Source organism: Somniosus microcephalus, chromosome 3, assembly GCF_052327205.1.
Source record: "Somniosus microcephalus isolate GS21.2 chromosome 3, FLI_Smic_1.0, whole genome shotgun sequence".
NCBI lineage: Eukaryota > Metazoa > Chordata > Chondrichthyes > Squaliformes > Somniosidae > Somniosus > Somniosus microcephalus.
Genome location: NC_140989.1, coordinates 254715509 through 254738164, shown reverse-complemented (window position 1 = coordinate 254738164; position 22656 = coordinate 254715509). Strand labels below are relative to the sequence as shown.

Below are 22656 nucleotides of genomic sequence, written 5' to 3'. Positions count from 1 at the left end.
GCAGGGCAGGTTGAGAAAGTGGTTAAAAAAGCATACGGGATCCTGGGCTTCATAAATAGAAGAACAGAGTACAAAAGTAAGGAAGTTATGATGAACCTTTATAAAACACTGGTTCGGCCTCAACTGGAGTATTGTGTCCAATCCTGGGCACTGCACATTAGGAAGGATGTGAAGGCCTTAGAAAGGGTGCAGAAAAGATTTACAAGAATGGTTCCAAGGATGAGCGACTTCAGTTACGTGGATAGACTGGAGAAGGTTGAGAGGAGATTTGATAAAGGTGTTCAAAATCATGAGGGGTCTAGACACAGTAGATAGAGAGAAACTGTTCCCATTGGCGGAAGGGTCGAGAACCAGAGGACACAGATTTAAGGTGATTGACAGAAGAACCAAAGGCGACATGAGGAAAAACTTTTTTATGCAGCAAGTGGTTATGATGAAGGCAGATTCAATCGTGGCTTCTATGACTCTATGAAATGGTCCTCACCCCATATAGTTCCAGCAGGAGTCATTTGGCTGTCAGAATCAAGAATCCTGGCTGATTCCTCACCTCTTCTCTCCCCCCCCCCCACCCACCAACAAGTAACAAGCAACTATAATGGCCATCACCAATTAATTCAGAATAGGGATCAAAAGGAGGGATTCTGGGGCCAGTAATGGCTCCCACTTAAGAGCGCCACACAATTTTTTTGGTTTTAATGAGCTTTTGTAAATTCTTTCCTTCACTTGTCCATGTGGAGTAAGGAATACCACGAAAGGATTAACTTGGTGAAGCGCCTTAATACTGTAGCAGAGCTGGTGGACCGGGTGTACAACCGGTCAATGATCGAAACCTTACAGAAGGAAAAAATGAAGGAAGTTAATCACCAGGCTCTAAAGAAACTTGCTCAATAGAGAAAGCACCAATACTCCCTTCTGAAACAGCACACTGAAAGAGAGATGATGATGTTTGTAGCGGCCCAGAAAATTTAGACTCAAAAAGACCTGATGGACAAGACCCAGAGTAAAGAAGACATCCTTCTCCTAGCACTTTGTCACATTTCCTACATTACACCAGTGACTACACTTCAAAAGTACGTCACTGACTGGAAAGCGCTTTAGGATGACCACAGATCATGAAAGGTGCTATATAAAAGTGAGTCTTTCTTTCCTTTTCCTAGGCCTGGAGAATGCAATTCTAACAAAGTACAACAGTACTCCAGACAGCACCTCCAGCTGTAGATCGAAAAGAGCATTTTAAAAATACTCAACGTTAAATAAAAATAATCCATTCTAGTCATTTGCCACAGGAATAGAATGCATAGCCTAAATTTCTTCTTTGAATACATCGCTCCCACATCAGCAGTTACTAAACGTCCTTGAAATCAACAACTGCGAGGGTGTTATCAATAATTTGATATTATGCCTGCCTGCCAGCTTTTTCCTGAGTCAGCGAGGCTAATTTGCTACTGTTGCTGCCAAGAGTCTAATAACTGCACCAACTGGGTTGCGGTCTCGGTTCATGGTCAACTGCTGGCTGTTTGGCTACGGCAGCAGTTTGCACTCTTAGCAAAAAACGCAGAAGTGGGAGTTTTGCTACAATTATGCCTTATTTTAACCATGATTTGTGAACACACAGGACCCAAGTGTCCAAAGCAGAAACCAGTCTTCATTCCAAAGATGCAGTATCAGAATTTACTCATGGGTAGATAGGACACCTGAAGAAAGGCAATACCTGACAATCCTTGCACAAGGACAAGATGTGTTTGAGAACTCAACATTAAACGATCAAGAGACCACACCTCAGTGTCTCTCATCTGTCCCAACAGGAGACCAGGAGCATCCGCATCAAGTCACGCCCAGAGAATTCTAGCAACACTCAGAATAAGAGTTTTTTCAACAAGATTCCTTAAAAACAGATTGACGACATATCTTTTGGCTTTTCTTTGAGTACGTTTAGTTAATTCAAATGCCACCATTATGGACAACTTCTTCAATAGTGTTATTAATCCAATAATTAGAGGAAACATACATGGCTGAAATGAAAGCATTGCTGGAACACCAAGGGGGCGATTTTCTAAGGCCCAAGGAGGGGGTATGGAGGCAGCACTGCCGGGAAAATGGCAGAATTTGGGGGCGGGTGGCAAACCCGCGCCCAACCCGCCTCCATGCCATCTTCCCAGGAGGCGGGTTGCCGTCCCGCGTTGGGTCCCGTCTCCTTGGAGGCGGGAAGGGATTAAAGCCTATTAACAGGCAGAAAATAGGATTATCCTGTTTTTGCCCTGAAGTGCGGGCTTCCAGACGGCACCAAAACCCGCCAGCTCAGCAAGGAGAGTACTGGGTCTGAGGGGGTTGGGGGTCAGGTGCAAAAGTGTGGTGTGAAGGTAAGTGATGGGTGCAAGAGTGTAGAGGTGAGTATCTGAGGTAAGTCCTAAGTGTTTTTAAAAGTGTACTTACCTTTGTTTCTTCCTGCAGGCTTCAAATCGGTTTCTATGCGGAGAGTCTCGCACCTCCATGTTGCAGAGGAGAGATGTCCGTTGCATTCTCAGATGCAACAAACATCTCAATTCTGTAGAAGAAAGAAGGTTGATGAGGTCTTGTATGCAAGATCTCATCAAACTACAGAGATTGTCACTGTTTGACAGCTTCACAGAGCTGTCAAATGATGAAAATTCATCTGTTTGACAGATGACACGTCATACGTTGACGTGCTCTGCAACCGGCTTTCCCTTAATTGGCCTGCTAAGCCCGCTGGGCGGGCTCAGCAAGGTCAATCAAGGGAAAATAGCATGGGTTGGCCACAACTCGATGGAGGCGGGACTGAAACCAGACAAGCAGCAGTTCCGCCTCCAACTCACCTCCATTCACAAAATCGCCCCCCATGTGTTAAATAATACATCAACTGAAGATAATCTAGTTGCTTCATATAATTAAGTAGATGGGGGTTGGGGGAGGGGGGAGAAAGTGAAAATAAAATAGTAAAAGCAAAAGGAGGATCATAGCATCATCTCCCACAAAAAGTTTTTCTTTGGGGCAGGTTTAGTCCTTGGGATAACTTGCTCTGAACACTTCAATTCAATGCCCAGAGTTGCTGAGCAAGTCTGTGCTGCAGGTTCCGAATCTGTTGTTGAGACAGTCAGTGAGCCAACTAATTTCCAATCCCACCACTGCCCAGTGATCTACAAATAACCAATAAAATGATCCCCCCGCCCCCAACCTCATCATTTTATCCAGCGGGACCATGCCTCCTCAAACTGTCATTCTTTGCCACGATTAGCCTTGCTGGGAATACTGATGGAAACCGCTCACCCTTCAAATCATTTTGACTTCATCACTATTTACATTCTAAACTTCAGCACTGCTTTAGAAATGCAAACAGAGACTCATGCAATTCAATAAAATATGCAATTCAAAAATTATTCACAGAAAGACTACTGAAGTTCCCACTGATGGTGATCCATGTGGGTGTGAAAAAGCAAAGCAAAAGCATTTCCCTTCATTCATTTAGAGAGTTGGGCATCATTCCACATCCAAGGTAATAGGGCAAGTATTCCTGTGCTTTTCAGATCACTGCTAATTCTTATGTAATCAGTCTGCAATAAGTCTGGTTTTGCCTCACTTTCTGCGGGAAAGTGCCAATCCCTCATTTTGCTCCTCTTCTCTGCCCTCACCAATGACTTGTGTCTATGCACGGAATAGGAGACAGGCTATTCAGTCCTACCACTTAACGACATAGAATGATGGAACCGCTTGCTAAGTCGCACTCACAAAGCAGTGTTCAACAACCGCGAATGAAACAGTACAGAATTCACAATAGCTTTAAAAGGGAAATGTTACTGGGACAATTGGGTGAGAATTAACTACAAGCACAGCTGTGGGACCCACAGAGCTTCAGGTTTTACTCAACTGCAGATCCCAAAGAAAATTGGAGAGAGAGAATCTGGTCATTTCTAGGTAGCGAGCTGGTGGAGCATCCACAAGCTGCCCACTTTCGGGGGTTCCCGCTGACTGATTTTCCTACCCGGCTATCTGGATTCATTGCACAGGGGGCAATCACCAGTCTGCTTAGCCTGAAGTGGTTATACAGCTTTAAATGTGGCAGCTGAATTGAAACTCCTACTTCAACGTTCACTGTGAGCCCTTGCACTTTGAAATTAGCCTGCATGGATCATCATCAGTCTGAGCACATCTCCATAGCACTTAGATATAGTGTTGCGTCCAAACAGACTATCAGATAAATATTTACTACAATACTTGGTACAGTTATTCTGTGAGTAGATTAAAAAAAGGGACAACTTCACTAAATGATTCTTTAAAAGAAACAGGGAGGATTATTCTCAATCAATATACCCAGCCAGGCGCTGTTTAGAAAGATTTCTCATTAGTGGACAGATGGTTTTCCAGTCTTTTTGTTCCGCAGCAACAAACCTTAAAATGAAATCCACGTCAAAGAATCCGTGAGACAATAACCTATCTGCAGTTAAAATATTCAGTCTTCACAAAGCCCTGCTGAAGACATAACCTTTGGCCTAGTTGCATTTCAGATAAAGGAGCCAAATGAATTCCATTGCTCTTTTCCATAAACTGGAACAAGATGGCAGAGGTTTAGGCATCAACTGACACAGGCAATGCATACATACCACTTCCCAACCTTACCCTACAAATTTCTAGGGTGGGGGGAAACTAGAGCAAAGCACTCATGCAAGATTACAAGTGTAACTAAAGCAAGACTATTTGCAAAACTTACTGAGTAAATAAAAGTGACCTTAGCGATCACATTTGTATATTTAAATACATCTTTTATTCCAAAAGAATGCAGCAGACAACAGCTGTTTGACTCATCCCACTCAGACATTTGAATATTTCCATTAAATAAAAATTCAAATCTTTCTGAAACTATTAAGACGCTATCTATAAATATAATAAAGAGAAACAAAGACTTGCATTTATATAGCACCTTTTATGACCTCAGTACATTCCAAAGCAATGTACAGCCAAAGTACTTTTGAAATGTAGACATTGTTGCAATGCAGGAAACGCAGCAGCCAATTTGTGCGCAACAAGGTCCCACAAACAGCAATGAGATAATGACCAGACCTGTTTTATTGATGTTGGTTGTGTAATGATATCAGCAAATAGTGACGGTATTTGCCTGTTTGATTATTTATGCCTTACCAGCATATTTGCCTGATTGATTATTTATGCCTGACCAGCAGAGGGCATATGACAAGCAGTTTCGTTTTAGATGGATCTCTAAGATGGTGTCTCCTGTAATGCTGTTAACCTAGTTAAACAAACTTTAGATTAAAAGACATTCTCTTTCATAAATGTCTCATCATTGAACCCACAAAGAAATCAATACATGGTGTCAGAAGTGATTGAAAGAGATGAAGAGGAAAAATCTGAAGTGAAATCAGCTCTCCACATATTAGCAAGCCAAAAGAGAACATCGTTACTTACCTTTGGAGAATAGCTAACGAAGTGAAAAATGGTAGGTTTACACCCACCGGCGAAGCTTCAGTTGACAGGTAATGTGGCTGAAAATTGGAGGAGGTTCAAACAACGTTTGGAGTTGTATATAGCGGCAATCGGAGCTGACGAGAACTGTGATAAAATGAAAGCGTCAGTGTTCTTACATGTCGTGGGTGATGAAGCGCTGGAGGTGTATAATAACTTCACATTCGCTGCTGATGGAGACAAAATGAAGCTGGATAAAATAATGGAACAGTTTGAGGCCTACTGTATACCTAAACGTAACGTGACGTTTGAGAGGCACAGATTTTTCACATGTGTACAGAAAACGGGAGAGACTATTGATCAGTATGTGACTGAATTGAGAAACCGAAGCAAAACATGTGAATTTGGGGGACTGACAGACTCGCTGATAAAAGACAGACTGGTGTGTGGTATTCCAGATAATGGTCTAAGGGAAAGACTGCTAAGAGAGCAAGATCTAGACCTGGGAAAAGCCATAGCACTGTGTAGGGCTACAGAGACTGTGAAGTTGCAGGCAAAGGAGCTGTTCAGTGACAGTAGCTGCAACGTGGATGCAGTGAGAAAGAACGGACACAAACCGTTTAACAAAAAGAGCGCCAATGTGAAAAAGAGGCGTGGCCAGCGAACAAAGATGAAAGGGGCAATCGAAAGTCATATAGTCGATGCGGTACACAGCATACACCAAAAAAGTGTCCAGCATATGGTAAAACATGCAATAGTTGCAACAAAAACAACCATTATGCCCGTTGCTGCAAGAACCAAGTGCAACAAAGCAAGGTCCATGCAGTAGATGAAAGCGAGTTAGAGGAGTTCTATGTAGATGTTGTGTCTGAAAACATAAAAGAAAAAAGAGACTGGATGTTGACACTAAAAGTGAATGACATACACATTCCATTTAAATTGGATACTGGAGCACAAGTTAATGTGATATCAGAGACTGATTTTAAGAAAATTAGACCCAGACCAAAGATACATGGAATAAAAGTGAAAGTGACCGGATACTCAGGTACTGATATACCAGTGAAAGGAAAATGCATTGTCAAAGTGACACACAAGGACAGAGAGCACACGCTAGCATTAATCGTGGTGCCAAAGGATGTGCAAGCTATACTAGATTTAATAGCCTGTGAGAGACTGAACCTGGTAAAGAGAGTCCTCGTTGTGGAAAGCGAAGGAGAGACAGTCTATGATGAACTCATGAAAGAGTACAACGACCCATTTCAGGGTCTAGGCTTCCTTCCAGGAGAACACACGAACAGAGTAGATAAAAGTATGCCAACGGTCATACATCCATGCAGAAAAGTTCCGTTTGCTCTTCAAAAGCAACTGAAGGCAGAGTTGGACAGGATGGAAAGCCTGAACGTGATTCAGAAGATAGATGAGCCAACTGAGTGGGTGAGTTCCCTCGTCGTTGTGGACAAAAAGAATGGAAAGCTCAGAATTTGCCTGGATCCAAGAGATCTAAACAGAGCAATAAAGAGAGAGCACTTCAAGCTTCCTACACGTGAGGAAATCATGTCACAGTTTGCAAATGCAAAGTATTTCAGCAAGTTAGATGCATCATCAGGATTTTGGCAGATGAAACTGGATGAGGCAAGTTCAAGACTGTGCATGTTCAACAGTCCATTTGGCAGATACAAATTCCTAAGGTTACCATTTGGCATTGCCTCAGCTCCTGAAGTGTATCACAAAACTATCCATATGATCTATGAGCACCTGGAGGGAGTTGATACATTAATGGATGACATCATAGTATGGGGAACCACGAGAACTGAGCATGACGAGAGACTGAAAAAAGTGCTGGAAGCAACAAGGAAAACAAACCTGAAGCTGAATAGAGAGAAATGCCAGCTCGGGGTGACAGAACTGACATTCGTGGGAGATATCCTTAGCAGTGAGGGCATCAGACCAGATCCCAGAAAGGTGTCCGCCATTGAGAATATGCCAAAGCCACAATGCAAAAAGGACGTGCAGAGGTTTAATGGAATGATCAACTATATGAGTAAATTCATATCCAACCTCTCAGAAAAGATGGCGCCACTGAGAAGACTAACTGAAAAGAACATAGAATGGGAATGGAATCATGAGCATGAGAAGTCATGGAGCAATCTAAAGAAACTGCTCACAGAGGAACCAGTTCTGAGGTTTTATGACCCAGCGAGACCCATCAAGATATCATCAGATGCATCACAGAGTGGGCTCGGTGCTGTTCTTCTGCAAAAATATGACTACTGGCAACCTATTGCATATGCATCGCGCTCAATGACAGACGCGGAGACGCGATATGCTCAAATAGAAAAGGAGCTGCTCAGCATCACATACGCCTGTGAAAGATTTCACCAGTTTGTGGCAGGACAAGCAATCAGTGTAGAGACTGACCATAAGCCCTTGATTGCATTGTTCCAAAAGCCACTAAATAGCTGTCCGCTTAGAATACAAAGAATGATGATCAGGCTGCAACGCTATACACGGAATGTTGCGTACACACCGGGTAAGCTGATGTATACAGCAGACACGTTGTCCAGAGCTGTAGACCCAGGAGAGCCCGCAAACACCAAAATGGAAGAAAAAGTGAACGCCTACGTGGACATGATCACAAGTGCACTGCCCATAGCAGATGCAAAAATAGAGCTCATAAAGACTGAGACAAACAAAGATGAAACAATGAGACGACTGAGGAAAAGCATCTTGGATGGATGGCCCAACATGAAGTAAGACTGCTCACCTGACATGGCAGAGTACTGGAACTGCAGGGCGGAACTATCAGTGGTCGAAGACATAATCTACAAAGGAAGTAAAAGAGTTATCCCAAAGAGTCTGAGAAAAGAGATGCTAAAAAGGATCCATGGAGGACATCTGGGAATCGAAAAGTGTAAGAAAAGAGCACGAGAGGTGATGTACTGGCCACGAATCAACCAAGATGTGACAAATGAGGTGTCAAACTGCACAATATGCCTGAAATATCGAGCAAGCAATCCGGTAGAACCACTAAAGCCACACCCAGCGCCAGACAGGCCTTACCAGAAGGTAGGCACTGACCTATTCGTATGTTAAGGGAAGGACTATCTTGTAGTCACAGACTATTACTCCCTGTATCCAGAGGTTTGTAGACTGTACACCACCACTGCAGATGCTGTGATAACATGTATGAAAGCCATATTCTCCAGACATGGCGTGGCAAGCGAGGTCTTCACAGACAACGGACCCCAGTTTTACAATGCAAGTTTCCGACACTTTGCCAAAGAGTGGGACTTTGTCCACATAACGTCAAATCCTCACTTTCCACAGTCCAATGGACTAGTGGAAAAATCGGTCCAGACAGTGAAAAGACTGATGTACAAGGCAAAAGACAGTGGAACTGACTTCTACCAGAGCATGCTTGCATACCGCACAACGCCGCTCGAGTGTGGTAAGTCACCAGCCCAACTCCTTATGGGACGTTGGCTAAGGTCAAACCTACCCATCCCGGAGAACCTCCTGAAAACAAAAAAGAGGGGGAGAAAGTGAGGAAGTTCAAAGAACAACAGAAAGAAAAGCAAAAGTACTACTATGACAGAGGAACACAAAACCTACCTGAACTCCACACTGGTGACCAAGTAAGGTTCAAAGACAAAACAAACATATGGACTCAGAAGGGAATTGTCCTGAGTGAAGTCCAACCAAGATCATACACCATTCAGACAGATGAGGGTGCTGTTCTGCGAAGAAATCGTAGGGATCTTCTCATGGGACCAGCCACAGCAAGTCAAAAGACTGATACTGTTGAACAACCTGATCACACAGCAGGTCAAAAGACTGATACTGTTGAACAACCTGATCACACAGCTGAGAAACCATCATCTGAGGCAACAACTCAGATTCAAGGACAATCAATCAGAAAATCCTCAAGACACGTGAAGCCTCCTGAGAGACTCATTGAGCAAGTTTAAGGACTCTTGTTATAGAAGGAAGTAATGTTATCTTATTCTCTCTTCAAGTTCTAGGTATTTACATATTTCATGTGAACACACAAAACAAGGTTAAAAAACCTTGATCATGATAATGTAAGTTCATTAAGTGTTACAGTTAAAATGCAGAGTAATACAAAGAAAACATGTTGTTAGATAAAAGTAAAATACTTCTGTTTTAAGAAAGGGAGATGTAATGATATCAGCAAATAGTGATGGTATTTGCCCGTTTGATTATTTATGCCTTACCAGCATATTTGCCTGATTGATTATTTATGCCTGACCAGCAGAGGGCATGTGAGAGACAAGCAGTTTAGTTTTAGTTTCGTTTTAGATGGATCTCTAAGATGGTGTCTCCTGTAATGCTGTTAACTGAGTTGAACATACTTTAGATAAAAAGACATTCTCTTTCATGATTGTGTCATCATTGAACCCACATACAAATTAATACAGGTTGTAGGATAAATATTGGCCAGGACGCAGAGGATAACGCCATTGCTCTTCCTCAAATAGTATCATGGGATCTTTTACATCCGTCTGAGTGGGAAGCCGTCTGAGTGGGAAGGCATGGCCTTGGTTTAACATCTCATCCAAAAAACGGCACCTCTGACAATGCAGCACTCCCTCAGTAATGCACTGCCGTTTCAGCCTAGATTTTGTGCTCAAGTTTCTGGAGTGGTACTTGAATCCATAACCTTCTGAGGTCTCATTATTAAAAACCCTTCAAAATAAAAGTTACATATGACTCATTTCTGACAATTTGATTATTTTCAAACAGTGAGTGTTGAGGACATCAAGTCAAGACCTCTGATGGAGTTACTCGAATGGAAGGGAGCCAAGTCAACACTAGGATCACGCAATCAAAAGCGCTCATTATAGTATCCCAGCCAGAATGAGTGAAGCAAATTAAATATGAAATAACAACAGAAAATGCTGGAAATACTCAGGCCAGGCAGCATCCGTGGAGAGAGAAACAGAGTTAACGTTTCAGGTCTGGGACCCTTCATCAGAACTGGAAAAAGCTGGAGATGTAACAGATATTAAGCAGGTGCAGAGACAGCGGGGGGGGGGGGGGGGGGCGGTGGGGTTAGGAAGGAAGAGAAAGAACACCCTGTGCTTTTGTAAGAGGCAGGAAAGATAAAATGTTGCAAATGGGAATGGCAAAAATCATACTGCATGAAAAATGGGGGCAGGGATAATTATCTGAAATTGTTAAACTCAATGTTGAGTCCGGCAGGCTGCAAAGTGCCCAATCGAAAGATGAGGTGCTGTTCCTCGAGCTTAATTGCAGCAATGCAATAGCCCGAGGGCAGAGAGATCAGAGTGGGAGTGAAGCGGTGAATTAAAGTGACAGGCGACCGGAAGCTCAGGGTCACCCTTACGGACTGAACGGAGGTGTTCCGCAAAGCGGTCACCCAATCTGCGTTTGGTCTCCCCAATGTAGAGGAGACCGCATCGTGAGCAGCGAATACAGTATATTAAATTACAAGTACAACAAGTAAATCGCTGTTTCACCTGGAAGGAGTGTTTGGGGCCCTGGACAGTGGGAAGGGAGGAGGTAAAAGGGCATGTGTTGCATCTCCTGCGCTTGCACGGGAAGGTGCCAGGTGAAGGAGAAGGGCTGTTGGGGGTGATTGAGGAGTGGACTAGGGTGTCGCGGAGGGAGCGGTTCCTTCAGAATGCTGAAAGGGGAGGGGAGGGGAGGGGAAGATGTGTTTGGTGGTGGGATCACGTTGGAGGTGGCGGAAATGGCAGAGGATGATCCGTTGAATGTGGAGGCTGGTGGGATGAAAGGTGAGGACAAGGGGAACCCTATCGTGGTTCCGGGAGGGAGGGGCAGGGGTGAGGGCAGAAGTGCGGGAAATAGAATGGACACGGTCAAGGGCCGTGTCAACCACGGTAGAGGGGAATCCTCGGTTGAGGAAAAAGGAAGACATGTCAGAAGCACTAGTATGGAAGGTGGCATCGTCAGAACAGACACGGCGGAGACGGAGAAACTGGGAGAATGGAATAGAGTCCTTACAGGAAGCGGGGTGGGAGGAAGTGTAGTCCAGGTAGCTGTGGGAATCGGTGGGCTTGTAGTGGATGTTTGTTGAAAGCCGATCGCCAGAAATGGAGATGGAGAAGTCAAGGAAGGGAAGGAAAGAGTCGGAGATGAACCATGTGAAGGTGAGGGAAGGGTGGAAATTGGAAGTAAAGTGAATGAACTTATCTGGTTCAGGGGGAGAGCAGGAAACGGCACCAATACAGTCATCGATGTACCGGAAAAAGAGGTGAGGGAGGGGACCTGGAGTAGGACTGGAACAAAGAATGTTCCACATATCCCATGAACAGGCAGGCATAGCTAGGGCCCATGCGGGTTCCCATAGCAACACCTTTAATTTGGAGGAAGTGAGTGGAGTCAAAGGAGAAGTTGTTCAATGTGAGAACAAGTTCAGCCAGGCGGAGGAGGGTGGTGGTGGATGGGGACTGGTTGGGCCTCTGTTCAAGGAAGAAATGGAGCGCCCGAAGGCCGTCCTGGTGGGAGATGGAGGTGTAGAGGGATTGGACGTTCATGGTGAAAAGGAGACGGTTGGGGCCAGGAAACTGGAAACTGTTAAAGTGACGGAGGGCGTCGAAAGAGTCGCGAATGTAGGTGGGAAGAGACTGGACAAGGGGAGAAAAAAGAGTCGAGATAGGAAGAGATAAGTTCCGTGGGGCAAGAACAGGCTGAAACGATGGGTCTACCAGGGCAGTCCTGTTTGTGGATCTTGGGAAGGAGGTAGAAGCGGGCTGTGCGGGGTTGGGGGACTATGAGGTTGACGGCCATGGAGGGAAGATCTCCAGAGGAGGTGAGGTCAGTGACACACTTGGAAACAATGGCTTGATGTTTGCTAGTGGGGTCATGGTCCAGGCGGAGGTAGGAGGTGGTATTGGAGAGTTGGCGTTCAGCTTCCGCACGGTAGAGGTCGGTTCGCCAAACAACAACAGCACCACCCTTATCAGCAGGTTTAATGAAAATGTTAGGGTTAGATCGGAGGGAACGGAGTGCTGCAAGTTCAGAGGGAGGTAGGTTGGAGCGAGTGAGGGGAGCAGAGAAATGGAGACGGCCGATGTCACGTCAGCAGTTGGCAATGAAAAGATCTAGAGGGTAAGAGGCCAGAGGGAGGGGTCCAAGTAGAACGAGAATTTAGAAAGCGGGAGAAAGGATCAGCCATGCGGGGGGAAGACTCCTGGCCAGAGAAGTGGGCACGGAGACGAAGGAAGAAGAGCTCAGCATCGTGCTGAGCTCGAAATTCATTAAGATGGGGGCGTAAGGGGATGAAGCTAAGGCCTTTGCTAAATAATATGCTGCTTACTGCGCAATATCAAGTTTCCTCAAATTTGAGGCAGTCACCTCCATACAAAAATGCGTTACCCACCACCTCAGAAGATCGGGACTCACACTAGTGTGAAAATATATGATTTCAATGCGATTCAAAATATACATAGAAATGTGAGGACTGTCTTGGGTTACAGCCATGATGCCAGAGCTGACACGGTCACCAATGGCCGATCGCTGCCTTGACTGGGTCTCACTGGAGCTGGCAGAGAGACTCAACAGCTCTGGGCTGCAAATTTTGTGAGCTGTATACACCACTGGATAGGTGGATGACTAGCGTGGAAAAAAAACAGGGCAATCAATTCAAATTCAAAAGATCATTCAGCATCAACTATGCATGTTAATTTCTTACACTTGACAAGGGGAAAAAAAACAAAAGCTTCTGTCATTGTGCACTTCAAAACCTGCACTCATTCCTCAACCCTGTCCAAAAAAGAATCCGTTTAAAACAAAAAAAATTCTTTTAATCATCGACATGTCAGAGGAAACAAAGGGAAGCTTTATATCAACGCTGATGAACCCTGGGATTCCACAGGAGAGGAGAGAAGTCAAAAACAGTTCACTTCAGCAGGATCCAAAGGCAGCTCATTTTTTGTCAATAAAGATTAGATTCAAAGGAGGCCTTTTTCTTCCCTTGTAATTCCTCCCCCTTTAACTCATCATGCTACCTTTGTAGGAGGAGGATTTATACAATTTGTAAGATTAAATTCCAGAGCTACATTCAAAACTTATGACATTACTTGAAAGGGAATGAAAAACACAATTCACACAGCATTTATAGATCACTAGCTAGAGTACCCGGCGTTGCCGAGGGAACTGAAGAACCCTCTGCCATGTTTATAAAACTGTTGGGATTGAATAACTCTTGCTAAGCACCCAGGAGGTGGTTCTTTAACTTTGTTTTTTGTTCATGGGGATCGACAGTAGCCATATACACCAGGTTTTAGAGTTTTCCTTCTATGTGAATTTGGAGGCAGCAAGCAGAATTATAATTTTGCAATGTTATCACTGACATTAATGAGAGAGAGAAGGAGAGAGAGAGAGGGGGAAGGAGAGAGAGAGGGAGAGAGAGAGAGAGAGAGAGAGAGAGAGAGAGACTGATTACCTGACCATGGTAAAGGATAGCAAACTGAGAAAAACTTTGACAATGTACAGACTTAGTGAACATAACCTGGCGATCGAAAAAAGGTAGACACAGGCAGACCCAGCTACCAAGAGAGGACAGGATATGCTCTCACTGCAGTCAGGGAGTGGTGGAGACAGAGATGCACTTCCTCACAGCTTGTAGAAAATATCAGGGCATAAGGGAGAATTTCTATCCAAAATTCACAAAAATATGCCCGGATTTCAGAAATTTGAATGACGACCAAAAACTCCCATACCTACTAGGGGAAGAGAGAAATTGTGTAACACTAGCGGCACACTATGTTACAGCTTGCCATAAACAGAGGGACAACCACTAAATATAAGAAAAGACTACATATAAATTATATGAAAGTATCTTTATACACTCAGGGATATATCTGTTTATACACTGTTCACAAAAATATAGATCTATCCATACAAACATGAATGTTTTTCGATGCTTTGGCAACATAAGATGTAACTTGTCATCATGCCAATAAAGCGATTTGAATTGAATTGAAAATTGAGGGGGGGAAGGAGAGAGAGAGGGGAGGGAAGGAGAGAGAGAGAGAGAGAGAGAGAGAGAGAGAGGGGGAAAGGAGAGAGAGAGAGAGAGAGAGGGGGAAGGAGAGAGAGAGAGAGAGAGAGGGGGAAGGAGAGAGAGAGAGAGGGGGGAAGGAGAGAGAGGGGGAGGGGGAGGGAGAGGGAGGGAGATGATATCAGGTCACCGATAACCTCCCAGGAAACGACGTCCTTCTGCAGAGTACGTGCTGAGCAACTAAAGGTCAAGTAGAAAACAACAAAGCATGCAGTCAAGAGGGAACCTGGTGTCTGTACAGGGAGGTGCTTTACTTTGTTGCGATTTGCAGGGCAGTTTGCTAGATTTTGACCCAAAGCACGGTTTTTGTGGACTAAGCACTTTTATCTGCTACAGTCACAGCCCGTGTGTTAAATTTACTGTGAACCATGTGAAGTCAGCTTGCACTTCATGCAGTCCTTAAAGAAGATTTTAAAAACATTAAACTTAAGATTAAGGACCTTGGTTATTCGTGTGATAATCAAATGTTTAACACACAAAGCTTCCTTTGTACATTTTGCCTACGTATTAAAATTGTACAAAATAGCTACACAAAAATAAACTAAGCTTGTATTTCATAAACAGTCAGTTTTCACTCTATGGAACTAATGGTATTTTTTCTAGAATCTGATGGTGGCCTACAGCCTTTGTAAACACCTCGTATCCTTTTGACTGCAACAATACAGAAGAAGAATGTATCTGGATAGAACGAGTTGATCCCGAACCTCCCAGGTCAATACGCTTTACACAGTGAATCCCCTCTAAGTCACCTTCTTCGACGGTTCCTCTGGAGTGTCTGTGGGCGTTGTGCAGGCCTCTTCGATTTCAGAGTTGTTGGAATCGGACGATGAAACGCTGACCCAGTCCATGCTCTCGCCGGAACTCCCGCTCGGAGGGGATTTGGGCTGGTCACAACTCTTTGTTGGAGTGTTGTTCGTGATGACTTCTGACCCTAGAAATAGCCTGCACGAGGGAAAAGGGATTTGTCAGCAAAAACATTGAAAGACGATTCGAAGTAGCTACGTTCCACATAAAGTTTATTGCTGATTCAGGTTGAACTTGGTAGTTGGATACCTCAACAGTGGTCCTATATATGAATAATTTTTGAAATATATATTTGAAGCACATGCAACTTATTGACCTATTTATATCTGTATCAAAGAATTGCATTTGAAAAAAGGTTCTTTAGAGGCGCTAATTATTTTATATTTTTATGTTAACAGCATTTTTGAATGTGGCAATACTTTTGTATAGAGCCGTCTGTGTTAAGGCAGTAGAGTCTCAATGTACAGAGACTTCGATTTCTGCTCCTGATTGAAACCTAGTGGGATTGTCGACTTGAACTTGGCGAATCCGATGGTGCAGGAAGTGTATGGTCTCTGCACTGCTCCCTCACTAGTGGATTAAAGCACCAACCCACCAATGATAAAGCAGCACCGAGAAGATTTCCCTATCCCATTGGGCCAGCCCAATTCAGACAGGAACCCTGCGTAAATCTAGCAGTGTAGAAATGGCGCTGAATTTGAATGGAGGAACCCAGTGTATAAATAAGGCTGATTTTGTTTTCACCTTGCACTAAATAAGAACCAGAAGAGCAGCATTAGAAGCAGTCTAGGAAAGTACCACAGAATTGATGTGCTTCATTCACAAATACAGGTAATACACTGTATGTGTAGCAAATGCTACATCTGAGGGGGCAGGAGACCGATGCTGATTCTGTCCAAGAGCATAGAACTGGACAGAACATAGGCCAAGGATATATCAAGCGTTTGTTCTGATATAGTTAAATAAAACACAAAGTAATTAAATGCCAGGGACATGGACTATGGGGAATCTTGGACCTCTCTCAGTATATCAATGTATCAAAGTACAATATATCCAGATGCCACTGCATTATAACTGGTGGTGCATTAGGTGTTCAGTCATGTGTCAGACTTGGCTTCATCCAGCCAGAAGGGTCTCTTCTGTCAGCTGCACGATTCCTACATGAAATGTACAAATTTAACTATAGCCGTAACCCAAGTGTTACTGCATGTAAGGCCACATCACAGATTAGCACAAAAAAATCAACAACCTCACTCCAAGTGGTCAGAAGGTTAGCAATTGTGAAAAATGCAAAATCTGGTGCAGTTGGGAATTTTTGTAAAAATTAGAGTTGATGTACACTGTTGGAGTGAGATACTATGAGCTTGGGTATGTTATACCTGACCTGTGAGCACTTGACAGTGACACCAATACCTCAAGTTCACATTACTAGCAACAGGGGAGGAGGTTACACTGTCTAATGGATAAAGAGAGCACTGACGGATGGACAAACTCCATCAGGCTTTTGGTTTTGTATATTCAAATGACATTTGAGCCTAGACTTTCTAGCAAGTGTTATTCTAACCCAGCCATTAACCCATTTATTATAAACAGGAAAAACTAGGCTTGGGTGCTCAGAGTGGGAAACTTCCCAACATTGCCTTCCAGCTCACCTGGATGTGCACACAATTTTCCTAAAAGATGAATTTTTATTAAGGGCAACAAAGCAAAAGCAAAAAAAAAATACTAACACCACTGCTACTGGACAGGAAACTGCACACAGTGAGTGAGACTTTAATAAAAGGATAAAGTTAGTGAACTCTGAATTTAATCTTTAATAGAGTTAAAGATAGGACATAAGAACATAAGAAATTGCTGAACGGGGCTTGCAGCCCCGTTTTTGCACTTACCCCGCGCTACTGCCGATCAGCTCCAGGGACGCCTGCACTTGGTGAAACAGAAAGAAGAATCCCGGGCAGCGTATGACGTCACGCCGCCCAGGAGTGCAGCCAGCGCGAAGCAAGGAGCGTGCAGTGCAAGTGAGACACGCCCCTTGAGGTCTCTGTTTCACTGGACACGCCCCCAATGTTTCTGTCAAGCTGCTAAGCATTTTTACATGCAAAGCAGCAGTTTAAATAGGTTTTTGGAAGTTTTTTGAAGATTTTGGTAACTTTTATAAACTTTTTAAAATGTTTACATTATTTTGAGTAATCTGAAGTAGTTTTAAACAGAATGAAAGCAATTTAAAGACTTTTAAAAGCCCTAAAAGAATTTTTTAAATTCCATTTATTTCTTTAGCAATGTCGTCGTCATACATGTCTTCACACTGTTCCCTTTGGGGAACTGTATGAAGTGGTGGAAGGATTTATGGCCATGATTAACGCTCATTCCGTGACCATAACCATCTTTGAACCAGCCATTAGGGCGGTTAGTCCTATGGCGGGAGGGTTTTACGGGCTCCCACAAGCTATACAAGGAGGGGGGGCCACCCACACCCACGGACGCAAATATCCCACTGGATGTCAACCCAGAATTTAGAGCCGGAGCGCCGACTCCACTTGCCGGGACTGTCTGGAGCGGGGTTCGAAACCCTACCCTGATCTGGCCCAGCGGCGGGGATCCTACCGCTATGACAAAGGCCCAATCCAATTAGCAACGTGAAATGGCAGCATAGGGCTCCAGTCACGGGGAGGGAAAAGGCGCAGGAAACGTATGGGTGTCACCTTTTGTGCGGAGTGGGCCTTTTGCGTAGCAGTAAGCATCCCCGCCGCTGGGCCAGAAGGAGTAGGGTTTTGAACCCCACTCCAGACAGTCCCGGCAAGTGGAGTCGGAGCTCCAACTTTAAATTCTGGGTGGACATCCAGCGGGATGCTTGCGTCCGTGGGTGTTGGTGGCCCCCCCCCCTCAGATGGGTTGTGGGAGCCCGTAAAACCCGCCCGCCATAGGACTAACCACCCTAATGGCTGGTTCAAAGATGGTTACGGTCACGGAATGAGCGTTAATCACGGCCATAAATCCTTCCACCACTTCATACAGTTCCCCAAAGGGAACAGTGTGAGGATACGTACGATGATGACCTCTTGCGCAATGCACCTCCTTGGACCCTCAGTCGCAGATGCGAGGGGGCAAGTTGTGCAATTGTTAAATTTTTTATTTTATTGACATGTAAAATGTTGGTCCAGTAATTCCCTTCCAAATGCGCTAGTACGGTCGGGGTACTTACGCATCTGGCCGGATGAAATGCCGGTTTTCAGCATGCACAGTGCATGTGGGGAAAACCGGCATTTCCTGTCCTCTGAACGAAGGGGTTCAGAGGCAGAACGCGTGCGACTGCACAGGCAGCGCGTGCGCAGTATAATTCGCCGCTTTCATTAATGCTTTCAGTGAGGTCCAGTCATTACAACTTACACATGAAAAAAGCATGGGTACAGTTGCTCCAGAGGCTGCGGAGGAAGATATTTCTTATCGTGGAGCTTCTGAAAGTATGTATGTCTGTATATATTCCTTTGCGTGTTATGTATATATTCCTTTACTTATGTGTATGAATGTATTATTTAATTATGACTTTCAGAGAAAGTAACTTATTGGAAAATCATAATTAAAAATATACATTCATACACATTAGTAAAGGAATATAAAACATACATACATATACGTAAAGGAATATATGTGGACACACATACATAACTCATTCTCACATTCCATTCACACAGCCACAATTGCTCCTTCTACCTACAGTTCTGAAAACCCGTTTAAAAAAAAAAAAATTAAAGTTTAAAACTTAGTTAAAATTTCTTAAAATAACTTCCCTCCCTTTCCCAAACCTAAATATTGCATTTCATAAGCTCCTGCATAAAATATATCTCCTTCCCCAGCCAATGAACAACTTTACACTTGCTTTTTTTAAGTGCAAGTTCTAGGGACTTACCCTCACTGAATCCATCAGTGAAATCTACAAAGTTCACTGCGCAAGCGCTGCCTGTGCAGTCGCACGCGCTGTGAATAGACCTCGGGTCTGGAAATGCCGGCGTTCCCCGCATGCGCTGTTCCTGCTGAACGCCGGCATTTCCAACGGCCAGATGCGTGAGTAACCCGACCGTACTCACGCTTCTGGCCTGGAATTTCTGGCCCATAAGAAGTAGGAGCAGGAGTGGGCCATACGGCCCCTCGGGCCTGCTCCGCTATTCAATAGGATCATGGCTGATCCGAACCTAGACTCACGTCCACTTCCCTGCCCGCTCCCCGTAACCCCTAATTCCCTTATCAGCTAGGAAACTGTCTATCTCCGTTTTAAATTTATTTAATGTCGCAGCTTCCACAGCTCTGAGGTAGCAAATTCCATAGATTTACTACCCTGTGAGTGAAGAAGTTTCTCCTCATCTCAGTTTTGAAAGGGCAGCCCCTTATTCTAAGATTATGCCCCCTACTTCTAGTCTCACCCATCAGTGGAAACATCCTCACCGCATCCACCCGATCAAGCTCCCTCACAATCTTGTATGTTTCGATAAGATCGCCTCTCATTCTTCTGAATTCCAATGAGTAGAGGCCCAACCTACTCAACCTTTCCTCATAAGTCAACCCCCTCATCTCCAGAATCAACTGAGTGAACCTTCTCTGAACTGCCTTGAGAGCAAGTATATCTTTTCTTAAATATGGAAACCAAAACTGTACGCAGTATTCCAGGTGTGGCCTCACCAGTACCCTGTATAACTGAAGCAAGACTTCCCTGCTTTTATACTCCATCCCCCTTGCAATAAAAGCCAAGATTCCATTGGCCTTCCTGATCACCTGCTGTACCTGCATACTAACCTTCTGTGTTTCATGCACCAGGACCCCCGATCCCTTTGTACTGTAGCACTTAGCAGTTTCTTCCCATTTAAATAATAACTTGCTCTTTGATTTTTTTCTGCCAAAGTGCATAACCTCACACTTTCCAACATTATATTCCATCTGCCAAATTTCTGCCCACTCACTTAGCCTGTCTATGTCCTTTTGCAGGTTTTTTATGTCCTCCTCACTCACTGCTTTCCCTCCCATCTTTGTATCGTCAGCAAACTTGGATACATTGCACTCGGTCCCTTCCTCCAAATCGTTAATATAGATTGTAAAGAGTTGGGGTCCCAGCACTGACCCCTGCGGAACACCACTAGTCACTGATTGCCAATCCGAGAATGAACCATTTATCCCAACTCTCTGTTTTCTGTTAGATAGCCAATCTTCCACCCATGCCAGTAAATTTACCCCCAATCCCATGATTTTTTATCTTGTGCAGTAATCTTTTGTGTGGCACCTTGTCAAATGCCTTTTGGAAGTCCAAATACACCACATCCACTGGTTCCCCTTTATCCACCCTGTTTGTTACGTCCTCAAAGAATTCGAGCAAATTTGTCAAACATGACTTCCCCTTCATAAAACCATGCTGACTCTGTCCGATTAAATTATGCTTATCCAAATGTCCTGTTACTGCTTCCTTAATAATGGACTTCAACATTTTACCAACCACAGATGTTAGGCTAACTGGTCTATAGTTTCCAGCCTTTTGTCTACTTCCCTTTTTAAATAAGGGAGTTACATTAGCAGTTTTCCAATCTGCTGGGACCTTTCTTGAATCCAGGGAGTTTTGGAAAATTACCACTAATGCATCCACAATCCCTACCGCTACTTCTCTCAAGACCCTAGGATGTAAGCCATCAGGTCCAGGGGATTTATCCGCCTTTAGTCCCATTATCTTACCGAGTACCACCTCATTAGTGATTTTAATCGTGTTTAGCTCCTCCCCCCCATAGCCCCCTATTTGTCTAGTGTTGGGATATTTTTAGTGTCCTCTACTGTAAAGACTGATACAAAATATTTGTTCAGCGTTTTTGCCATCTCCATGTTCCCCACCACTAATTTCCCAGTCTCATCCTCTAAGGGACCAACATTCACTTTAGCCACCCTTTTTCTTTTTATATAACTGTAGAAACTCTTACTATCTGTTTTTATATTTTTTGCTAGTTTACTTTCAGAATCTATCTTCCCTTTCTTAATTAATCTTTTAGTTATTCTTTGCTGGCTTTTAAATGCTTCCCAATCTTCTATCCTCCCACTAGATTTGGCTACTTTATATGCCCTTGTTTTCAGTCGGATACTATCCTTTATTACTTTACTTAGCCACGGATGGCTGTCTTTTCTTTTACGCCCCTTTTTCCTCAGTGGAATATATTTTTCTTGAAAGTTGTGAAATATCGCCTTGAATGTACACCACTGCTCCTGTACCGTCTTACACCTTAATCTATTTTCCCAGTCCACTTTAGTCAACTCTGCTCTCATACCTTCATAGTCTCCTTTATTTAAGCTTAGTACGCTGGTTTGAGATCCAACTCTCTCACCCTCCAACTGAATTTGGAATTCAACCATGTTATGGTCACTCATTCCAAGGGGATCCTTTACTAGGACATTGTTTATTAATCCTGTCTCATTACACAGGACCAGATCCAAGATTGCCTGCCCCCTGGCTGGTTCAGTAACATACTGCTCAAGGAACCCGTCCCTAATGCACTCTATGAACTCTTCCTCAAGGCTGCCCTGCCCAATTTGATTTCTCCGGTCAATATGAAAGTTAAAATCCCCCATGATTATAGCTGTTCCCTTATTACAAGCCCCAACTATTTCCTGATTTATACACCGACCAACAGAGTTGCAACTGTTAGGAGGCCTATAGACTACGCCCACTAGTGACTTTTTCCCCTTATTATTGCTTATCTCCACCCAAACTGTTTCACTATCCTGATCCTTTGACCCAATATCATTTCTCACTATTGCAGTGATTCCATCCTTTATTAACATAGCCACCCCACCACCCTTTCCTTCCTGTCTGTCCTTCCTAATTGTCAAATACCCCTGGATGTTTAGTTCCCAGTCATGGTCACCATGCAGCCATGTTTCTGTTATTTGTACCGTCAACTCGTCTATTTTGTTACGAATGCTGCGTGCATTCAGATAAAGAACTTTTAAATATGTTTTGTGACAATTTATTCCTGCTTTTACCCCCTTTACTACTTTACCTTTATCTTTATACATTCTGTCCCTTCCTGACATGCTCTGGTTTTTAATTCCCCCACTGCTACCTTGCTCTATTGCCTTCTCCGCTGACATTTTTATTTTTTTGCTCTCTTGAAACCTCCCCCCCACTAATTAGTTTAAAGCCCTCTCTACAGCCCTAGTTATTCGATTCACAAGGATTCTAGTCCCAGCACTGGCCAAGTGAAGTCCGTCCCAATGGAACAGCTCTCTCATGTCCCAGTACTGGTGACTTGATGTCAGACAAGCAGTGGGAGTCATGGAATTGAGGAGTAAGCTGGAGTTGTCAGCATAAATATTGGAACTGA

At 43.9% G+C, this 22656-nt stretch overlaps 1 protein-coding gene across 3 annotated transcripts in view; it reads right to left on the bottom strand.

The window, feature by feature from the left end:
• LOC147121849 (ral guanine nucleotide dissociation stimulator-like 1) overlaps positions 1-22656 on the bottom strand; it is an 81800-nt gene that overhangs the window by 26732 nt on the left and 32412 nt on the right. For all 3 annotated transcript variants that reach the window (XM_085982354.1, XM_085982351.1, XM_085982352.1), the window contains one exon: positions 15253-15445. In XM_085982354.1, the coding sequence (XP_085838480.1) occupies positions 15253-15445 (193 nt within the window). The remainder of the gene's footprint in view (positions 1-15252; positions 15446-22656) is intronic.